The sequence below is a fragment of the Falco punctatus genome (genome assembly GCF_963210335.1).
Source record: "Falco punctatus genome assembly, chromosome: 1".
NCBI lineage: Eukaryota > Metazoa > Chordata > Aves > Falconiformes > Falconidae > Falco > Falco punctatus.
In genome coordinates this window covers 32,818,825-32,842,289 of record NC_137580.1, presented here as the reverse complement: position 1 = coordinate 32,842,289, position 23,465 = coordinate 32,818,825, and the positions used below count along the sequence as shown (strand labels likewise).

Genomic DNA, 23,465 nt, shown 5'->3' with positions numbered 1-23,465 from the left:
CCTTATGTTGTTGCTATAGGTGGTTGTGAAAAAGGTATAGCCCCAGCATTGGTACCAGAGCTTGCAAGGCAGCTTGTAATATAATAAAAGCTCATGCTAAAGCCTGACACAGTTACAAGAAGATATTTGGATAAAATAACGTGGAGTTGAGTCTATAGCTCTGAACTTAGATTGGTAGAACCTCTGTGAATTCTGTAGCAGATCAAAAAGTGGCTAAAGCGTACCTGTCCTTTACCTTAGATGGGTTCATCAGGACAATATTTATTGATTATGAATATCTGGCCATCATGAAGTCCCCCATTGCTGCAATACATTCAAAGCAGGGTTACTTATCATCAAGACTTCTAGAGTTCACCAAAGAGGAAAAAATTATGGTCATGGGTGCTGCTGACTTTTTTGCTTTGAACTGTTAAACTTAAGAGCAAGTAAATGCAGGCAAGAGACTAAGTGTTTCAACGGACTGTGAAGCTGAGCAAGTAATGGATCCTTCTTGGCCTGTTACAACCGAGAGTTTATGGCTGGCTATAGTACCATGGGATTTACACTGACTTCTGTGTTATGTCAAGGAATGACCTAAGGATTATAGGACCATTTTACCTGTGTTAGCTGGCCAATAAGGGGATGTGAGAATCCAATGAGTAGTACTGCTGATCTGTTGGTTTTTGAGGAGCCCATCTGGATGGCATAAGAAATTGTACAGGATATAAATAAACAAGTCACCTTGGGTTTCTTAATTTAATTTTTGCATGCTGGCTATAAAGAGTAGAAGCCTTAGTGTTTTCCTATTGCCTTTGTACTTGATAGCTATTTTACAGTTTGAAATGACACACCAGTGTTACATCATCTTTTGAACTCCAGAAATGATCTTTCTGGTGCCAGCAGTAAGGCTTTCCTGGCATGCACCTACTCCTGGCAATGGGACATGTGGTGACTGCCAGTACCAAGGGGTTAAGGAGCAGTGATAATGAGCAGATGCTAATGCAGGAAAGATATTTTAGTCTTCTCATTAAAATAAGTCATTTCACTGTCTTCATGGATATTTGCACAGTTTTGCTTTTCCATTGTTAGTCATAAAAGGTCAGCTCATGGAAAATTAAGTTAATAGGGTCAGTGCAATTTGATGGAAACTAGTTTTAGTTTGTAGCTTAGAAAAGATAGAGGGTAATGCATCTGATATTATGGGCTTTCTTACATCTGTTCTGGATAAAACTTCTGCTCTCTTATTCTAGGATACATATAAGCTATAATTTACATAACTGAGAACGGGTTTTCCCAAAGTGACCCTGCTCTACTTGATGACAATCAATGATGGGAGTATTTCAGGCTGATTTTACAGGAAATTTTAAAAGGTACCACTTAAAATGATGAAAGATAGTTGTGCAAACTCAATATAATTTTACTTGGTGCTCATTTGCATTCAACGATGACCAATGATTCCTGAAGCTAAGACTCATGTAAATCAAAGTAAAGTGATGATGATTTGGCAAAAAAAAAAGGTTCACCTGAAGGGAAAGCAAGTAGTTTTAATCCTGCTCCCCCATCCTGAGGTGGAAACAGATGAAAAGGTGCTCTATACATACATTATTTCTGAACTCAGTTTTGTAAGGCCATAGTCTTTTGTTGAGGAAAGCAACCATATTGATCTTCAAAAGTGCTTATTGTTCATACTTCTCATTGTGAAGGATGCACCTGAAAACCTGACCATTGCATCTCGTAACATCCTTACACAATGCAACCTCCCCCACACAATGATGTCCATGTAATAATTCTTTCCTCTACAGGGCCATTAAGTCATTATAGCTCAGCTTCTGCCTTTATGTCAGGATGGCCACTGTTCAGCACTGGTGAAGCTCTTTTTGTTTGAAACATGCTGTACCATTAGTTTTGATAGAAACAAAGCTGATTCAGTTTCCAGTCTTCTGGAAATTTCTTCCTTATCTTCCTTCTGTTGGTAGTATTCTCTGAGGCAATTTACAGGAGATAGATCTTCTCACAATGTATCAAGTATTTTAAAATGCCAGTCCATTTAGATAACAGATAGCGTCCCTGTTATATTTATTCCAAGTGATCATAATCATGAATGTAAGTCATATTTCAATAGGTTTTGTAGCCATTTTTTCCATCTTCATGCCTGCTTCTATCTGAAGCAGGCAGGCAGTCTTCTAGGTGCCTTTGGAGAGCAGAGATCACATCTTGAGCTGCCACGTCTGGCCCCAAGCCACGTCTGGAGAGTAACAGTTGGCATTGGACAGCAATTTTATCAAGGAGTTTTGTTGACTTATAAGGTTGTAGGCAGGATATCTGGATTTTACTTCACCTGAAGACATAAAGAAATGAATAAACATTTGATTCCTACTGTTCGATGAAATGGGATTAATTTACCACATCTAGTTGTTTTACAGTGTACAATGACATCCTGAAGTAAACATTTAGGGTAGGTCTGATGAATCACACCTTAGTGTATATGTTCACACAATTGTCTTCACACATAGTAAGGAAATGAAGGGGACTAGCTCTGAGGTAGATGCTTATAGAGACATCAAGAGTTGGGTAAAATGAACCTTTGCCATTTGGTCAGTCCAGCAAAACTTTTAAACATGTATGTGTTCTGACTGTAATCCCAGCAACTTTACACAGGTTTAGTCATCTATGCAATTTGACATTAAATTGGATTGATGTTTATCATTTTATCCAGTAAAAGCATGGTGGAACACTGGTTGAAACAGGTCCCTCTATGCAAAGAAAATATAAATGTTAAATCCGTCTGCTGTAAGGCACTCTGAAGAAATGCCAGTAACGTTATTGCCACGTAACTTCTCTCCTGCTACTCTGAGTAAACAGCTTGTTAAGGCCACTCTGTATGTACTGACCCACAAATGAGCAACCTGTTTCAAGTTTTCAGCTCAGATATCCTGCAAAACAGGATATTTGAAGAGGTTCACTTTTTTCAATGCTTAAATGCTTAACCATTTATTAAGTATTATGTGAAGCAGAACAGTTTAATTGCTCTGCATGCAGTGTCTCTCTACAATAATTCCTTGGGTTTTGAGCTAACTTTTGGAATTATTCATACAGGCTCATTCATGCAATAAGCTTTGGGTCATGACAGGGGCTTGTGTGGATTCTGCTGTGGGATTTGGTCATGCCTGCTTACTTTTTTGTCTAACCAAGAAATAAATGTGCTTGACTACAAAGGAGAGCATATCTACAGCCTGTTACTGTACTTGTTAATAGAAACAATTTAATATGTTGTAATTGGATTGATAGTATCCTCATTTTATCGTTTTACACTAAAAAAACCCTCCTAGCTTTTAGAATATATGCTTGCACTGATTATGTTAATTTTGTCAGCCAAAATTTTCAAAATAATGAGTTTCCCTTTTCAAGATCTTATGTTTTAGAAAGAGCTATGCTCTAGTACACTGAAAATCATATACCTCAATGCCTCTCAAACTAGGTAGCAAGAATGCTGGTGTCCAAAATTCCTAAAATTTTTACTGTCAGCAGGACTATCTAAATTACAAGAATTTGGAGGGCAGGAGCAGTCCTGAGTTTGTACAGCAATCTTCACTCATGAAGACTATGATCACACAGTATGGATAAATAATAAAACCACTGTATGTTACCCCTATGCTTTATTTTTAGAAAAATATTTTGATGCTGCCAGAGAAAATTGAGATTTTTATTTTTAAGTTAGTTAGTTAATAAGACCAGAAAAAGCAGTGTAAATAAGAACTAGGAAATGGAGTGAACAGCATGCAGCTACTATAAATATATCACATTATAGCTATTATAGATGGGAAATAGTTTTTAAATGGGTACAACTGCTGCCATGTTGCTTCTGCACTATATGAATAGATAAAAGCATCAATATTGTAATAAATGTGGATATACATATTTAGCATCTCTACAGAGCCATAAGCACGCATGGTGCTTTACAGATAAATGAAAATGATGTCTACTTACCCCAAGGAACTGAAAATCTAATTTAGATACAATGCATGAAGAGAAGACTAACAGAAATCTGGATGAGAGGTAAAAAGAGAACATGGATCAGAGTAGTGAAATGCTTTTTACTGTGGTTGTTCTTCCTTAATGTTATGTAATGTATGTTAAGGATGACATCTAGACCAAAGATCAAGGCTGCCAATAAAAAGGTAATTGAAACTACTTAGTTTTAAAAAGTGGAACCTTCTAAAACAGATAATAGAGTTTCATAGAGTCTATGGAGGAGAGCAGTGCCAATAGTGGGTAAACTATTGCCAGAACAGAGGCAGCTGATGGAGAAGAGCAATGAAGTTATTCCGTAATCTGGTTGCTGGAAGATTATTAATAATGCTGATGGGGAGGAAAGAATGAATTAAATGAATTTTAGGTTGCAGAGGGCTGCAACAATCAGGCACCAGAGAGCTGAAGTCAGTAGGAATAGAAAGTAAAGAAGTTGAGGATGATGTGATGTGATATGCGCAGAGACAAATAAGAGGGAGATGAGCAAGAATAAATGTGAACAAGCAGGAGTAGATTTGTGAGTAAATAGAAAACATATGAACATTTAATTTGGACTCAGCTAGAAGGTCAACAGTAAGAAATGCAGGACAAATAGGAGAAATTATTAAGAGAGGGATGGGTAAAGCTTAAGATTCAGATGATGTGAACTTTCTGCTTAAATATGCTTGAATAAAGCAGAAGAGAAAACAAGATATATAGAATGCTGACTGTAATGGCAAGCAGACCAAAACTAAAACTGACAGTAAGCAAAGTGGTATAGTTAAGAGGATTTTTTAAAAATGTACCTTAAGTTAAATGCAGTCCTTTCTGGACATTTTTGCTTTTTTTCCCTCAGACTTGTAAAAGTTGTAATAAAACCTTTTATATATTGTCATCACTATACACTTTGACCTTGCTCTCATGAACTAACCATTTAGTCTGTTGTAGATACGTACAAGCCTGCTTTTGCTGCATTCCCATGAACATAAAACAGTGAAGTTATAATGCAATACTGTAGTCCATGAAAATATGATTTATTGTTATATTAAATATGGATGTCATAATGTGAGCCCCTCGGGTCAACTATAAGCTTGAATGTTATTGAAAGAGCTGCAGCAGCAGCTCTGTTTCTTCATTGCCGCTGACAAAAATGCCTCTACAAATAGAATACAACAATGCAGACATATTAAGGAGTCTCTGAGATGTGCTGTCCCTGGCATAACATTGCCATGTGACATTTTCAAGAACTATAAATACATTGACTGCATTATAGTGTAAAAGTTAAGAAGCTTTGCAGTAGTCACTGCAGAAGCATTAAAATCAAGCTGAATTTGTTGTGAATACTATGAGGGATTCAAAGTTTTAAAAAAGCCCACAACCCAGACTAAAAAAAAAATCCAAACCCAAAACACTAGAAACTCCTAAAATCATAAGGATATAGCTAGCATAGTTCAATGTCTTCATCAGATTTTTAAGATAGTTTTTAAAGTTTCAGAATACATGAGTATGATTCCAGAAATTTCTAGGTAAATGTCAGTGTTATGACTTCACATTGACAAGAACAGCCGCTTATAATTTCTTAGGGAAGATGTCTGAGACCACCTCTAGGCAACAGAAATAACCACTTTGTAGCAGTATTTGTTTGTTACTGGAAGTTTATAACTCATTCTTTCACATTAATCCTTTAGTCTAAATGTTTTGATCTGCAAAAGTGAATGTGTTGGGTTTTTTTCCCCAACTCTTGACCAGCAGTTTCCCAATGTGCATTTATGAAGGAACAATTTATATTCTAGAATGCTCTGCAATCTGCCTTCAAAAGTATCTTCAGCGAAGATAGCAAAACAGAATTTCCACTGGAACCAGGGTAATAGGAGTCTGGTCAGTACAACAACAGAAGAGGATCATGTCCCTGAAACAAAGATATGCGAGTAGATTTCTTGCTTGCCAGTGTCTTGATGTTCATCAAAAAGATCAAATTAAAAGCAAAATTATGCAATAGCTTTTTGTCATCTACGGGCTGATCAGATGGTCCCTGGGGAAAGAGCTGCAGAAGCACTGAAGCTTTGTGTGCAGTGTTAGAAAGAGGGTAGACTGAGTGGTGCGGCAGTTCATTCAAGTTGTTGGGAATGTGGCTGTAACCAGCATTTCACATCCTCACACAGTACCTGGGATGTGCTTTGATTCAAAAGTAACTAGACCCCAGCCTCAGTGAACTGTTAGTTTTCAAAAGCGTTAGTGACTGCAGCACAAGAATAGTTCCTGCTTTGTAGAGGAGAGATACTGCGTGGGAGGCTTTGTGACTCCCCGTTACCTCAGAGAGGATAAATATTTAGGCACTGTGGATGTTGTACTGCTGCTGGGTAGCTCATGGTGAAGTCCATGCTAGAACCTGCTTTGAGGTGTTACTTTTGTTAGACAGAGGATTTGCTTTGATTAGATAGAAGTACTGTTGAAGCAAAACTCAGGAGTCTTCAGCTTTGCTGCTGCTTGCCTCAGTTGTGCAAGCAAAGATGGGGCATCTCAACAACTAACTAGTCTCTAATCTCCAAATCGTATCTGTGTGGTCAGAGAGTTAGAGGCAACTATTACTCGCCTGCACATCAGAGATTTCCCTTAGGGAATGATTTGTGCATATACAACATAACCCCCACATCAGACATAGCTACAGCAGGTTTCTCTTTACTCTTTTTGTGTTGGTTTTTTGTTTGTTTGTTTGTTTTTTACAAGATGAAATTTAATGGAAACTCCACTGTAAAAAACCTCACAGATAAAAAGGAGGGATTTTGGTCTTTATGATGAGTACAGACTTTTCTAAAAATTGTGATTTGTCAGAAGTGGATTGCACATGACATCATTGTGTTTGATACTGGTTCTAAGCTACGTGCTTCATTTGGAGTTACCTTTCAGGAGACAAAGTACTGAATCCAGAGAGGCACATCATAAAAAAATACTGTGCTAGCTTTTGTCTTTGAGACAGTTTTTCATTTAAATCTCCCTTTTTTTCGAGGTGATTCACTTTTAAATAACTCAGGCCCATTATGTGCATTTTAAATGCCTTTCCTAGGATTAAATAGAGAATCACTCATAGCAGAAACTGAGTTAATGTATAACACAGTTTGGCTAAGCTTTTCCATATAGGCATACATACATCTTTCCTGGAGTTGAGAGGTAAGTCCAGTTTAGTAGAATAAACATCTTTATTTAGATACATATCACTTCTTAGTCTCAGATTTCTATTCCAGAAAATGAGATTTTGCATTTTAATATACAACAGGAAATTTATTTCTTCTTAGGGCAGAGCTCATTACCAAAAATAATATGAAAATTTGTTCAAAAGTTATTAGAAAATTAGTGGGAAGGCTATTAAATGCAGTAGTGCTAGTACTTTTATCTCAAAATATTTGTAAGTGATGATTCCTGAGTATTTTCCACGGGAAGTATTTGTGTTCTGCTTCTCATCTTTCTGTCTAAATATCTGCTGTTGACCATTTAAGAAAATGGACCTGTGATGTGATCATCCTTATGTTCATTTGACAGTTACTGAAGAATGGATCTTTTCCAAGACACATTTTTGGCAGTGCGAATAGGAGAATGAATGAGAAAAAAAACTAAGTTAGGGTCTACAATAATGAAACAAAAATCTGTGTTTTGAAGTGCTTGCATAGGTAATATATTGCTATCCAGCTTCCAGACTAGTTTTTTTCATGATGTTTCTGTGATCATAATAGCTCATCATTTGATTTCATGGGAGTTATTGTCATTCTAAAGGGCTGAAAATGATGTAAATGCAGCTGTACAAGGAATATGACAATGTCAAATGAAGCAGTGTCATTGCAGTTCTACGTATATGCTGCTACAATGTCAGTATAAAAGGAAAGAAGCTGTATTGATCAATAGAGCAGAGTATCAGAAGTGATTGGATAAAATGCAAACAATGCATTATCTGTTATAAAGTCTTATTAAATGAAAATAAAACTTTCAGGCTACAACAGTGGATTGAGTTTGAACTCGGGTATGTCTGGGTGTTTAAAGCCACTGCAATTTTTACTGAGCAAGTATATGTTCCTTCAATGCATTAACACATACGCTCAATATGACCTACATTATAATTGCTGTGGGAGTTTGCCTTTGCATTTTTTTCATAGCTCTCTGTTTAGATTCTCAGCCATAATATTGCATTAGTTTATTTGCATTGAATCCATTTGGCTAAGGGATCTCCCATTTTTATATAAAGAAATACTTAGCTTCATTACACAGGGAGTGAGGTATCTCCATCTCAATTTTAAACTCGGGAAATTGAGGTAGCACAAGTTCAGTGTAATTTAGCTAAGGTCAAAAAGCAGATGGGGTAATAATAGGAATAGTACCTGGATTTTTCTGCTCTCCTGTTCTGACTCTGTATGTGCAATGTCACATTCCTGCTGCTAACAAACACATTTTGAAATAAACATTCATATCAGAGAATATGAAGATGTACATGAATAAATACATGGTATACATCTCTCAAAAACTTTAATGGCAAAGTCATCTACTGAACTTATATAGTAGCTGGAAATTAAATACAAAATGTTACTATTTCAAACATATTAAAGTCACTTACCCTTAGTGAGGCAAGTCTGATGTTTGAACAGAAGATTTCTGAGAAGTTAATAATTCTATTACACGGTGGAATAATTTGCCCAGAAAAAAGGTGGATGACTGTATTTCTGGGAAATGAAAAATCAAACAATCAAATAGTCAAATAAGTGCAAGGCATTATTCCTGTGTAAGACTGCTGCATCTATCTGGATATAACACAATTCAGAATATATAAATCGAAAAAACCCCATGGTTTTTACTTCTTCACGCTAGAGTAACAAAAGACTGGCTACAGGAAGTTTTCTAGACTTCCTACAATTTATCTTCAGAAAGAAGTAAATATAAGAAAATTCAGTCCTCAAAAGGAGAATTATTTTTATCGTGTTCATGACCACTTGAAAAGAATTTATTTTTATATTTAATTTTCTTACAATAATGTAACAGTTAAATGTATTTTCCTTGTTATTCCCAGAGAAGAGGAACTCTCTGTTGGTGCCACTATTTTATTTTGAAAAAGTAACACCTGAAAATAATGACCTTCCTAATATTTATAGCAATTCTGTCTTCTGCTCTCAAATTGTGCATCCTGGCACATTTACACAGTGTAAAAGTGACTTGGAAGCATCAGGATATAGGACTTTTTAAACCATCTTGCGTGGTAGATAAAATCTAGAGTGAATTGGACTTGCATGATAGGTATTTGCTAGTGCTGGGCTCAAGGAGTTAATTGCCAATTAAAGGAAAGAAGGAAATGCCCTTGCAATGGCTGTTTGCAAAACAAGAAAGGAATGTCTGGAAAGGTTCCTTCTCCTGCATCCCATCCCATATCTCATCTGTGTTTCAGTTATTAGGAATCCTTTAAGATACTTCAATGTTAGTCTTTTTATTCCCTTGGAAACACCAGTGGGTTAGGCATAGTAAAGGCTTTTGCATCCCTAGAAACACTGTCTCCTCAGCTAAAGTGTCATTTTTGCTGTTCGTGTTCTCTGTGTTGCCTAATTTATCAGGATTCAGGCAACATTGGTATGGAGTGATAAAGTTTATAAGGATATTAGCAGGGGCTATGGGAGCTTTAGTAAAATGCTTAAGCAACGAAGAAAAGCTTTGATTTTTCAGAAAGGATCAGCTGTAGTCCATACATGCCTTAGGTATTTGAGTGTTTCTAAAAAAAAAGTCAGATGGTCAAAACCTGACAACAGGACTTTGTATTCTCCTTTCTTGGAAGTCTAAGAAATTGTATGAAGGACAAGTTTATAAAGAGTCTTCATAATTATGCATTTTTTAATACTGTGTGTTCTTTATAATGAATTATTATTGATTACTTGGATGATTTAAAAAAAAAAAAAAGGCAAAACAATTCTTGTGCTGCTGTGAATACAGGGTCAGTGCTTAGAGTGAAGAGCTCATGCAGTATGTTTTCTGCCTGGGCTAATACCTTCACAGTAGTAAGGAGCATCCTGCTGTAACAACTGAAGCTGCCATGCACTTTTCAAGTTTATTCCTCAGTCACTGTGCATTGTAGAAATCCAATCTAAAGATCATAAAGGAATGAATAAGCGTGTCTGAATGCAGAGCCAGAGACAAATGCTTTAGTCCTTGCAGAAGGGGGGAAGAGAGTGCTTTTGGCTTCCACAGCTTCTGAAAGTCATTCGAAAGCTCTCTTGGACTCGCATGCCTTTTATATCTGCAACTCAGACTGTTGCCTCTGATCTCAGCAACCAGCTTTATGCTTGTCTGGCAGTCTTTTTCTCATGAGCTACCCCAGCAGTTATGATCAGCCGGGTGCACAAGTAAACAGTTCCCAGGTTCTATATCCTGCCCTTTACTCAACATCTTTATAAACGTCTAAAAAGGATCTTTCACTAAAAAATACAGTTTGCAGAGTGGAGGAAATTCATCAGTCTCCTCTTTCAGGTGTCAGCTCTGTGGGGTGAGCATTGGCTTGAATGCTGGACCTGCATCCTGCGTCTTCAGTAATTCAATGCTTTTTTAATACAGGTTACAATATCAATTAGGGTCATGATATCCCTTTCCCATTTGTATTATTTTGACTGTTGTGGATTTTTTCTGTTCTTATTTGACTGTCATGGCATTTCTCTTCTTTTTTATTCCCTGCTTGCCTTACCCCCATTAGTCCTGTGTTTTCCAGCAGGCAGATGCTGATTCTCCTCATCCATGTGTAATCCCAATGAAATTTTCATTTTCCGTATTTTATAGTCTGCTGCTATTCACCTTTCTAAACACAGGCAATAGGAATCCAAGGGAGAAGAATTCACTAACCTCCTGGGGAAACTAAAAATGATCATAGTCTAGCAAGTCAGTCTTTAAATGTCCTTTGCCCATGCCACCCTCCCCTCTGCTACTCTTTAAGTATTTAAATCTGCCCCCTACCAGTCAGACTTCCTCACCAGATGGTGCCTTCTGAGTATCTCTGCTTTTCTTCAGAGGATGAATGAGTACAGCAAAGAGCATAAGGAACTGGTGAGACAGCTACTGGAATATTTCATCAGTGCTGGTGTCCGCTTTTTTAAAAGGACAGTGAAAAATGTGAGAGAGTTCAGGAAGGAGCCACAAAAATGATTTGAGGGCTGGAGAAAATACCTTACTGTGGGACTCTAAAAGAGCTCAATCTGTCTAGCTTATCAAAAAGAAGATTGAGAGGTGACTTGATTACAGTGTACAGGGACTTTCATGGGGAAAATATACTAGGTACTAAAGGGCTCTTTGGTCTGGTGGAGAAAAGCATAAAAAGAGCCAATGGCTGGACACCAGACAAATTCAAATGAGAAATCAGACACATTTTTTAACAGTGGAAGCAATTAAATATTGGCATAGATTACCAGAAGGACTGGATTCTGCACCTCTTGCCTTCACATCAGTTCTGAGTATAGTTTGGAAGATATGCCCTAACCAAACATAAGGTTCAGATACATTCCATAGAAACTAGTGAAATTTAACAGCCCATGATTCATTGAAGCTAAAACTAGATGATCTTATGATCTCTTGGTTTTTAATTCTATAAATTTAAAAGTGCTGACTACAATGACTATCCATATATCATGAACAGCAACCTGGTGTGGGGTGTACCCTTGAAATATTAGGCATTGGCTTTGTGGAAGTAGATCTGTATAGATAAGTATTTTATTGGCCTGAAGAAAAATCTAAAACAAACAAACAAAAAAAGAATGAAGTGGTCCAGAGTATATAATTTTGATATTTAGATTATTTTAAATTATTATCGTTTTTGAAGTCAGGACAATTTGAAAATGAATACCTCCTTTTATAAAGAAAAGTCACACTGTTTCTTCAGGGAAATTTTTAATTTGAATATTTATACTTTCCCCAGAACTTTACCTTTTTTCTGGCTTTTTTTTTACCTTTTTTTCACATTACCTTTTTTCTGGCTGAAAGAATTCTAGCCTTCTCACACCAGAATTGCATTTACAGTATGCTTATTTTTAATGAGAAACCCACCCATGATTTGTCCAGAAAAACAGGGAAACACATTCCATATGAAAGCTCATTGGTTGCTCTCACTTGTTCTCCTCTCTGAGAATCATTATCATTTATGCAGGCAGTGATAGGTTTTTAAATGATGTAATCATATATAGGTGTGAAACGATAATGGCTTTATCTTTAAAGATAAAGATTTTTTAAAAGGTTAATTATATTCCACAAATTGTTTTTAAAGTAGAATGTTAATATTATTGTAAGACTCAGACTTAGAAAGTAATTCCCCTGTTTAATATATGTCATTTACTCCCAATATGCTTCCTTCTTTTCTTCCCATTATTGCTACTGTTCCCATGTGCTGTGCTAGATAATTTCTCTCTTTCTTTTGTGTTTATTCATGCAACTTTGAATTGCTGGTAACCGTGTTTCCTCTCTTCTAGCCGTAGACATCACATAGCCAGGCCACGCAAATTTACCTTTTCTCTTGGTCTTAACTCACAATTAATTTTTCACATCTTGGGTGTTGGTTTTGTTTTTCTTTCAGCTTTATTCAATTTCTCACTGTTTCTCCAAACAAATAATACCCAGAACATGAGACCATGCTAAGTACAAGTGTTACACAGTTGTGTTTGCTGATCTGCAGGCAATACATGTTTCAAGGAAGTTCCCACGCAGTTTCAGCCAAGGAAAAGGCAAGGAACAGTCTAAGGCTTGGGAAAGGATAGAGGCAAAAATATCAGTTCAATGTGGAAAGCAGAGTTGCATGTAGCATGGCTTAGTGGGTGAAGCAGGAATACAAAGGTCTCAAGACTGTGGTCAAGACAGAGAGGTAAGCAGGAGAGCATGGCAGCAATGGCAATGAACCTTGGCTACACAAAAGTTGGATACTCTGTTCTAGCCGTAAGGAAATGTTAGTTACAGGAATTTGGTGAGATTTTAGCCAGCTGAATCTCAGGAGATGAATTCTTACGCTTCTCCATACGTTTTACTGGTATCTCTTTTCACTACCCATGTGGTGGTAGCAGCAGCCATAGTCATCCTCTTTATCTTACCAGCTCCAACTCTGCCCTGCTTGTTTTGCATGTATTTGGATAGCCCTTCTCTCTTTACAGTGATCAAAAAGCACCCCACATCAGTGCAGTCTTTCAGTCTGAACCACTACCTCTATTTTCTGTGGGCCACAGACCCTCATGATTCAGCCTGGAAATTCTCTCCCTCTGTGCATTATCCATTCCCCCAGAATTTTATAAGTATTCAAGAAGTGGTTCATCTTAGACAGCTAGACATCAAATATATATGGAAAATGGGACGGTAGACTCCCTTTCCTTTCCTTTCCTTTTACTGAATGTGACTGAGTGGGGAAAGCACTGAAGTTAGAGATTATGGTCCTTTATTGAACAGTCCCTAGTCATAAGACTTTTGCTAATAGGGCAACATGTTGTTACTAGTATGTGGGGAGTGATGGTTTATTTGTTTCTGTGGTATCAGGTTTTGCTATTATTATTTTTTTTGAACTAAGCTATGATCAAAGGCTCAGATGTGTCTGCCTCTTTGCTGGCAGTCAGGCTCAGAGTTGCCAGAGCTCGTGCCTGTTTTTCATTTATTCTGAGTAAATGTCTGAATAATATAGACAGTATATTCTGTGCATGATCTGTAACTGGAGGTGGCAGTGTTCTGCTGCATCCCTTCCATAGTCAGTTTTAGTCATGGAAAGTCCATTTTAATTCTCTCAGTCTTAATCTCATGCTTTTAAATAAGCAAAGCATGTGCACCTGTTTGAAAGTTGTAATAGAGAAGATTAATATGATATGAGAAATGTCTTTACTTAAATGAAAAGGTTTTCCAGAACCTTAGTTTTATTAATTTGTAAGCAATGTTTATGAATTACATACAAAACATACTGTAGGATAGCACCAATTCTGTGTGCAACAAAGGCAAACCGTGTTCTAACACAGGAGACATCCCTCTTTGTCACAGATAGCTGGAAGTATGAATATGCTGCATGGTTGCTATAGTTATGCAAAAGATTTCAGGAGAGGAAAAAAAGCAAACTAGACACTGTGAAACTGAACCCTTGTTTTAGCCCCCTACCAGTAATAACCACAGCTCTGTTCCAGAGGTGACCTTTTTTTTCTTTCTGGGGGTGAGAAGCAGTTCACTTTGTGGAGCCGTGAGCACTTTGCTAGTCCTGCAGAATTTGTCAAACTGAGGGAGATTTTAGAGGAGCAGAGGACTGGCTGGAGAAGAGCTGAAGGAGAGACTCTGCTACAGCATCCTGCTTCCTTGCACTGGTCCCAGCTGCAAAAATTACATTATATCTACGTATTGATTTTTTTACCAGCCAAACCACTGTGTGTACCTGAATCTGTAAAACAAGAGAATATTGATCTATTACAGAAAATGATCTATTTAAAGTATATGTTTTCTTTACTAGCCCATGGTGCAGAGACATCTATTTGCTAGTGTAGCCTGGCATATCTGCACTACAGCCACCAGTTTGCACCATCTGGGTGTAATTTTAGCCCACACCTCCTCTTTAAAAATACCTAAATACTGGTTAAATCTTCCACTGTCAATTCCCAGATATACTGAGTGGGTTGCACGGAGCCATTTGAAAACAGAAGAGCTATTAACAGGCAGAGCTGGATTTTTTTTCCCAACTAGCAATTTGTTTAACAGGTTTCCACTGCAACTCCTAAATTATTTCACTTAAAAGGACACTGTGAATGTTAATTAAAAACATTCATTAGAGTTTTAATAATTCCTTAGAGGCTTTAAACACAAATCTGTTTCTGTACCAAAAATGTTTTTCTTCTTGTCTTCATCCATCTATTTTGGGGAAGCCAGCGTGTGTCGCTGGACTGTTAATACTTCTCCTCCTCCTGCCCCTGCTTTGCTTTTAAAAAAAAAGGACATTTGATTGGTGATGATGAAAAATCACACTCAAATGGAAATTGTTTCTTTTACAACGAGAAACTGGAAACCAGAACTGAAACCCAGCCTTTATGTAATTTCAGACACATTTGATTACATTTGTGTAATGTTGGTTACATATATGAGCAAGATATGGTAAATCTGTTCTTCTGTTACACCAGTGCAACCTTGAAGTCTCCATTAGGATGGTATCCATACAGCTGGGAGAAAATTTTCTAATTTACCTGAGTGTGTATTGAACATTTTTGTGAGTGGTATTGTTAGGGATGAATTGTGGTCTGAAGATCTCTGAACACGCCACATAGGTGAAATTCAGGATTCCAGAGTCAGTGGGAGGTTTGCCATTAACATCAATGTGACCAAAATGTAATTATACATGAATACACATTCCATTTAGTAGGAAGCCCTAAGTCCTTTCATCATTCACAAAAGGGAATGGATACCTTTTGAATCTCAGTGGATGCACAATTTTGAAATCTTCTTTAGGTATTTTTTGACAGTATTCTGTGATTCTTTCTGAATATTCCCATGCAGAGAAGCATAATTCAAATAATTAGACTTTTGTAAAGTGTGAAAATTGTGATGCTGTATGGCTGTCTTTATGTCATACTTCTATGTTAGCAACCCAGATTGTCACTTATATTAATGGAATTTTGATTTCCTTTTTTGGTCTTTCTCTTGTGCTTTTTGAGTTCATGCTGCTGAAATCTAAGCCTCAGTCTAATCTCATTCCATTGTTCAGGTCAATTTTTTCGCCTTTGTGTTTCTATCAAATTTGCTAACTCTGTCCAGGTATGAGGCATAATAATACACATAGTATTAAATTAATGTTTTGGGGGTTTTTTCTCTTGATTATTAAATATCTATTTAAATCCATATATATCATTTGCCTGTACATTTCATTTGTGTGATTGAATGTGTTTTGGTACTGAGACAGATTCTGTATGCCGATTCCAGAACTTTTCAGAGAAGTGTATTTCACAGGCAAATACCATATACTACCATTTTTGTTAGTATACTAAAGGCAGAGTAAGCAAGGGAGATAGAACCATCTCTCAGATTAAATAGCTAATGAACTCAGGTTGGGCTTGGCCAAATGTTTGTTAACAGTAGCATCTTAAAAAGCTGGGAGCATTTCTGAGAACACCCTAAGGTTAGGAGAGCAGAAGGTGCTTTAGACAGAAAAACGACAGTCAGGTTATCGTGGTGGGACACAGTTCAACTCTGAGCATACCTATCCCTTCCCCTATAAATTAACCCTCTGTGCTGGTACTCTGACAGAAATTTCAAGGTTGTATTTTTTTTATAGTTGCAAGCTCTGCTATAGGTTCACGTACAGTAGAGCTTGAGGTCAGTCTCTATCCATGCCTGGATAAAGGGCTGCTACTCAATTGTTCTGAATATTCATGGTCCTGGCCATCAGCAGACGAACCTGGAGTGCTTTCCAGTCAAGACTAAGCAGATAAAAGCTGCAGAGTTATAATAAACAGGTTTACTACATTACATCCAGGATTTCCCCTTACTCTTTCCCTTATTAATATGCCAAGTGGTTCACTGATAATGTTTGCTTTGGTACTTACAAATCTGCTTGTCCTGCAGACATTAGGTGCTATAAAGTTGTCATTCTGAGAATAAAACTTCAAAAATACTGTTCCCAGGAAATTTTTGCTTGTTCTCATTACCCCTATTGACTGATCTTCAGTGTTTAACTTTGCAGTGCCGCTTGTAATATGAAAGCAAAAATAGAGGGAAGTGGAAAATACTCAGCAGTACCACTGTTTAAAATCTCTGAGCTGTTGCCAGTAGACTTTCAGCATTTCATACCTGCAAAGGAGGTCAGGTGGTTACTGAATGAACTGCTAAGATGATGATTCAAATCTGACTCAATGTGTTTAAAATGTCCTAACATTTACTCAGCATCACCAATTACAAAGCTCTCTTTTACATGCCTAGATGCCCTTGTTGTCTGTCAGTTGTTTATTCAACTGTTTCCATTCCTATGCAGCTACATAATTGTGTAAGAGAGGATTAAAAAGTGTTTTCTCTGTCGATCTTATGACATGACTGTTTCCATTTGCAAAATAAAATATTCCCCTCTATCTGCCATCACAGAAGCTGGAAGAGTAGTCAGATGTGGCCTGTGAGAATATTTGCCTACAATATGTGACATTCGGGTTCAAAATTGATCTCTGCTCTTTCATCAGTTTTGGGGGACTAGATAGAGATATTAGCTTTGCTGAAACTTCAGGCTGGAGGATGGCATTCCAAAGTTACTGGTTGCTAGAGCTGAAAGTTCCAGAAGAAAAGAATTAGAAATTACTGTAAAACACATTGTAGAAGAAAATTTTAGATCATGTTCATGAAGGTATGAACAGTACTATCACAGAGACAGTTTACCACCATGGTGTAAACGTTTCTCATAGCGTTAACAAGTATTCATTGTGTCAAATGTTTTGATGATAACAGCTTACAAATATACTATATTCTGAACAAACAAACTCTTTTATTTATAAACTATTTTATATTTTATTTTATTTTTATTTGTTACAGTTTCCAGATTTAGTCTTGAAAGAATTTAGCATACACATATGCTAAATTGTCTGATTTTGAAAGGAGGTGGGGGAACAGCCTTGACGAACAAGTTTTATAACAAATAGAACAGGAAACAATGCCAAAAATAAAGTTCAGGGAAAGCTCAATTCCACCCATTGAGAAAGAACTTGGGTAAAATTCAGGCAAAGGAAATGGAAGAAGAGTGATGGGAGGTAACAATATTTTGGAAGGAAATAATTGCAAGGACATAGAACTGAAGGAGCAGTCAAAACAGCTGTGAGACACGCGGAAGCTGGTGATGAGAATAGCTGCCATGGCTAAGGCTGCACATTCATCCTTAGGCATGTAACATCCAAGGAAGCCGTGGGGAGTCCAGCACAAGCTATCACAGAAGCAAGGCTGGACAGGCAGAAGAGCATATTTAAGAGTCATTAATGCTGAGAAGTAAGTGGTCCAGGACAGCTGGCAAAGACACCCAGGCAGTGACTGGGAAGAGGGAAAAGGGAATGATGACAGAGCCTTGAGAGATGCCAGCAGAGACAGGGGAGAAATAGAGGATCCATCAGCACTCGCCCTCTAATGCTGTCAGCCAGATGAAGGAACAATAAGTTGGTGTCACATAAACCTAAGGGTGGGAGTTTCTTGTGGAGCAGTAAGTGGCCTATAGTGTCAAAGGTAACAGAGCTATCAAAGAAGAATGAGCACAGAGAAATGACCCTACAAGAAATAGGACTTAATAGGAAGGGTGACAAGACAAATTAGATATTTGACAGTATACCTAAAGCAACTCCTTCAGCTACTGCGACCACCTACATTGGCAGAGTAATTAGAAGATCTTCCAAACACAGTGATAAATGGCGTGATAGGGGCAGGGAGATCTATGCCTATTTATGAAGTGCCTGTCATAGTATCCAGGTATCACAGCAGCCAGTTAAAGAAAGAGAGTCACTATCCAGTAGTGGAATATTTTCTTCAATTATGGTTAGACGTGTTTGGTATAAAAAGGTATCCCAAATAAGCAAAATTTTGTCAAGCATGATAAAAGCAGCGAAGGCCTTTCTACAGTGATGTACTGTGTACATCTTCAGGAATAGGAAGTATTCATGCTTTCAAGCTGAAATAAAAAAATACTTTATAGAATTCAGTAATGGTCACCCTCTTCCTTTAAAAAAAAAAATAAAATAAAAATGTCTTGACTAGCCTATGCAGACAAGAGCTGGTGCACAATTTAACTAGCAGTGTTAGAAAATCGTGCTTGGGGCTTAGAAATAATGAGCTCCTAATGTGTTTTTCTAATCAAAGTATCAGCATGAAATTCACTGTATTTGGAGACCATCCTATTACCAAGGCAGCAGTGTATCAAAAGTTCACTGCGGATATTATTTTTGTGTCTCATCTTTGAATTAGATTTGCTTTTGCCCCTCCCTTTTAATAGTTTTAAGTCAAAAGCGGTAGAAACAAGAGAAGAGCAGTGCTTATCACATCTGTTCCAGCTTCCTTGGACCAACAGACATCCCTGTCAGTCTCAGTTATCTTTCCATGCAACACTGTTTTGAACAGAGGTTTGATATGTAAAAGTTTTTTCCCTCAAGATTTAGCCACATCATAAATCAAACAGACAACATGATGGGAATTCTTTCCCTATTTAGTCTATTGAATGCAGACAACCGTGTACTGTAGGTTCCTCGATGGCTCATTTTCTAACAAAAGCATAACGTTGTGCAGTTCACATATTACAACAGGCTTTTCATGGGCTTTAGCCAGGCAATATTTTCCTGTCACACAGAGCCATATTTCCACGACTGAATCCACATAATTGTAGTAGCCATGGACCCAGTGGTGTTTTTAAGGACTAATTTTTTCTGTTTCTCCTTTTCCTTTACAGTAGCAACATCCTTTATTCTTGAGAGACTGATTTTCTGTGTTTCATTTTGTTGAAAAATTATGCATAATTAGTGACATGCAGGATTATGTTTCTAGGAATATGGAAGAGAGAAGCAGATTAGGTTTGTTTTATCTTCTTAGTTAAACCAGTCAAAGGAATACAGGTTTTCTTCACTTAATTTTTGCTTGGTTTTGATTATCTGAGTTATACGAGCATTGTAAAGTTTCATGCAATTTCTCTTGATATTTTTTCCAATAAAATCTCCAATCCAGACAATTGTTACTTGATAATTTTTTTTAGCCTTGTCCCACATCCACAGACAAATACAGATATGGCCAAGCCTCTGACATGTGATACAGGGGAGTGCAATACAGTCTGGTATTAATGAAAGAACAAAGATCTGGAGGGTTGCTGGAAGCTCTTTAAACCCTGCCTTAGTTATCTAACAAAATCTGCACCAAAACATATGTAAGCACAGAGAAGTCAAGCAACAGTGTGGCTACATTAATTTGCTTCATGGCATATGTGTATTACTTAAACAGCAATTTGATAGAGGTTGTATGGAGGCTAAATCCTGCATGCTGCTTGTCTGCTGTGCTGCAGAATGTAACTAGGAATCAGTAATGTAGCCTTGTCCTTAATACAGACAAAACAGCGATCCCATAAATGCTGTCGTGTTGAGACAAAGTTGCAAAAAGTTCCATTAAAAAAAAAATATCTTAAATTATGTGCTTCACTCAACTTGAATTTCACAACACTAAACCATCGCCCAAATTAGGCTCCCAAATCAACCCTTCCTTGGAAAAAATGTAGCTGGGAAGAGAAGGAAGCTGTCTTGTACTCATTAGCTTACAGGACAGAGAGAGAAGGATGCTGTATAGATTGGTTGTAATAGACAAAGGCGAAGGAAAGGGAGAGAAGCATAATGTCCTACTATAGTCGTTCAACCCACTCTACACCCGAGCATGTAAAAATGTAGAAAAGGGGAGTTAACCTCCGTGGGTAAACACAATGGTATGTTCAGGTCTGCCAAGCTCACTGCCAATTCTTTATGAACATCAGGGACAGACTAATGGTCTGGATTACATTCACAGAAAGACAGGTTATAAATGGCAAGTGTTGCACTTTGGGCCACTGACTCATTTAAAACTGGAAGATAAAAATGTGAACCCATATACACTCCACATTTGCAATTATGTGTTGGATTTTAATTCCGACCATTTCTTGTGATGTTGTCCAACTTATAGTATGTTTTGTGTGATCCCTCTGGTAACTTTGATAACACGCTTCACCTTTGCCAGGGAATTTCTATGAGAAAGATCAGCAGAAAACTGAAGAAAACCAACATTCCTTTGCAACACCAGTGTGGTACTGACATGGGGTCTCATACCACCAGCAGTAAGTCACTGCTCTGGCTCTCACTTTTTTTGAAGAAGAGGGAAGAAACAAGGAAAATTTCTCTCAGATGAGTATCTCAGGAGCATCTAATTTCATGGAACACCATCCTAGGTTAGGGCTAGTCCAAATTCACCCAAATTTAAGAAGACACAATGTAAGATGGAGTAGGCAAAAAGTTTTCAGACAGAAGCAATGCAGAAAAAGGCGATGTTCCATCCCTGTAAAATATATTCAAATGATCTGTTAGTGACCCCTTGCTTTATCACACCCGTATGGTAAGAGATTCATTATCTTAGCGCTAGCTAAGCAGCTGCTACCTTCTGACGATGGAGAGGGTTTACAATAAGAAAAAAATAATGTGAAGAGTCAGTAACTTCTTAGAAAAAAAAATACAAAGCTCTGATGCTTAGATTAAAAACAAGTTAGTTTACCCTTATACACAATGCTTGCAATCTGCAGCTGTTCACAAAAGACCAGAAGACTTAATGTATAAGCAAGTAAGGTTGTTGGCTTTGTTCTCTTCTTTTCATGTAAAGGACACATGTACTTTACCTATTTCAGTGTTACATCAAGGTGCTCTTCTTGCATCAAGACTTTCTCCTTTTGGCATTTGGGAGGGAGAGAGAAGAAAAGGAAAAAGTAATAATATTTTGCTTTTACTTTGAGAAGAATCTTTCATGCTTGATCTTTAAAGTGCTTTTCTAAGTCTCAGAGTGCTAAGTATCCCGCATTTTACAGACAGGGTGGAACTAGATGAAAAATAAGTGCTTTACATTCACATCTTACACTGATGGTTAATCTTACAATTGCTCCTTCTTTTCCAGTAGCTGGCACGTCACCTCTATGCAGTTCAGTTTCTCAGGATCTAGGAATCAAATGAGCTATGAGCTGCAAAAAAATTTCAATATTTGGCCAGCCTCTGTCATAGTGTTAACTTCTGACCTTTCACACAACTGATGGCAGAGTTAATTTTACCACCCACAGCTTGAAGTTCCTTGGCAACAATTACTTTAGAGTGGTGCTGGGATCAAGATTAGACTACAAAACTGTGGTTTCCTCATTCCATCATAAAATCTTCTCTTTTTCCTGCACATTTCTTTCATGTTCTTTGCTTCCCCACCTCTCACACCTCATTTTAAGGCACATCACTTCCAAGAATGTCAACACTATACCTTTTCCTGTTTAATTTTATGCCATTCTTTGACTTTGGCTCTCTTGGTGATTTCAGCATTAGGAGACCTTCAGAGGACCACATAGCCCATGTTGGCAATGGTGTTGCCTCTTTTACAGGAGACTGAGTGTGTGCTAAAAGCACAGTCCCTCTCCATGTGGATGTACCTGCTATCACTAATGTGCAGTGGTATAGAATCCTTAAGGCCACCATCATTCTGTAATTCAGAGAAATTCTACTACGTTATTTTCTGGGTATTTCAGCTTCAGCCAAAGAGCCGGATCATAACCTTGCAGCCAGCATCAGATTTTCACTGTGGTTATTTAAATACAAGTTTGTCTGGAACAAAGCCGGACAGGAGAGGTTCTTAAGAAATACTTTTCTTCAAGAACAGAATAGAAACAATCAAAATAAAGGTTACCTGTCAACATTTTTTAGTAACTAATCATTTCCTTATCTGCCTTTACTATCTTCTTTTCCTACTGCTTAAGCAGTGAAATCCTGGAAAAGCCTAAAAATCTGCTTTCATAGTCTTGTTCAAAGGCTGCCTGCTTTATCGGTAGTTTCACATACAGAGCCCTTATAAGGCTTATATAAGTGTGTTATAAGTTTTAAATGGGCTCCCCCCCTGTGTATGATTTCTGCATGTGGGGGGTGGCATCACTGGCAGGAAGCCAACCATATCAATTGCTTCTGCTGGCAATTAGGACCCAGTGTGGTTTTCTATTGTAAAAGGAGTATTTCCATTTCTGGAAGGTCAGAGCTTCAACAGCTTCAACCCTGTGTCTCATACACAAATCTTTGGGGACTGACTACACTTGTGACACCTTACTGTAGTTATCTACCTTCACCTCTAATCTTACTGTTTTAAACAATAACTTACTGCACCCTCTCACTGTTACAGCCCAGTGTACATACATAGTATAATAGCAAATATTCTGCTGGCAGACATGATGACTTCCCTGGAAAATGCAATTTGATGTACTTTCATTCCCCTTTTACTAAAAAGCTAGAAGTTCTTATCAGATTTCCAAACCCCACAACTGTAATACATGAAAATAAAATGAAAAATCAGGCTATGTGACTACAGAGGGAGCTAAGTGTACTTTCATGTTTACGTGTTATAATGAAGTTATAATGATACTTCCAAGGAGAATTGGGATTCTTATTTGTGTAGATTATAGTGTGATCGCTAAGGACTCCCAACCTTGTTCCTAAATCAAAGTCACCTTGAGCCTTTTGTAATTTTCTGGCAAAGAAACTACTCTGTCTTGGTTTAGAGGGTGAAAATGGCCATGCCAACACATTAAAGTGGATCTTCTGGAAAAACTGGTTCAGGTAAATAGTTGTATTTTTTGGTTGTACTTGATAAGTTTTGAATTTTGCCTTTTGTTCTTCCAAATTTTTAATCGCACAGCAAAAGGTTTTCAATTATGCTTGTTTAAAAACAATATGTTGTACATATTAATCTGTGTTTCATAGGTTGTTTTGTTCCATTTTATAACA

At 37.4% G+C, this 23,465-nt stretch overlaps 1 protein-coding gene across 1 annotated transcript in view; it reads left to right on the top strand.

Moving 5' to 3' along the window:
• LOC308071081 (cytosolic beta-glucosidase-like) overlaps positions 1 to 23,465 on the top strand; it is a gene marked incomplete at its 5' end in the record, with an annotated part of 48,378 nt that overhangs the window by 8,039 nt on the left and 16,874 nt on the right. Inside the window, 6 exon segments of the mRNA XM_080405986.1 lie at positions 20 to 75; positions 171 to 406; positions 408 to 418; positions 421 to 546; positions 1,242 to 1,306; positions 1,310 to 23,465. The exon segment at positions 1,310 to 23,465 is cut by the window's right edge and continues 16,874 nt beyond it. Coding sequence (XP_080262112.1) covers positions 20 to 75; positions 171 to 406; positions 408 to 418; positions 421 to 546; positions 1,242 to 1,306; positions 1,310 to 1,360 — 545 coding nt within the window. The 3' untranslated portion in view covers positions 1,361 to 23,465.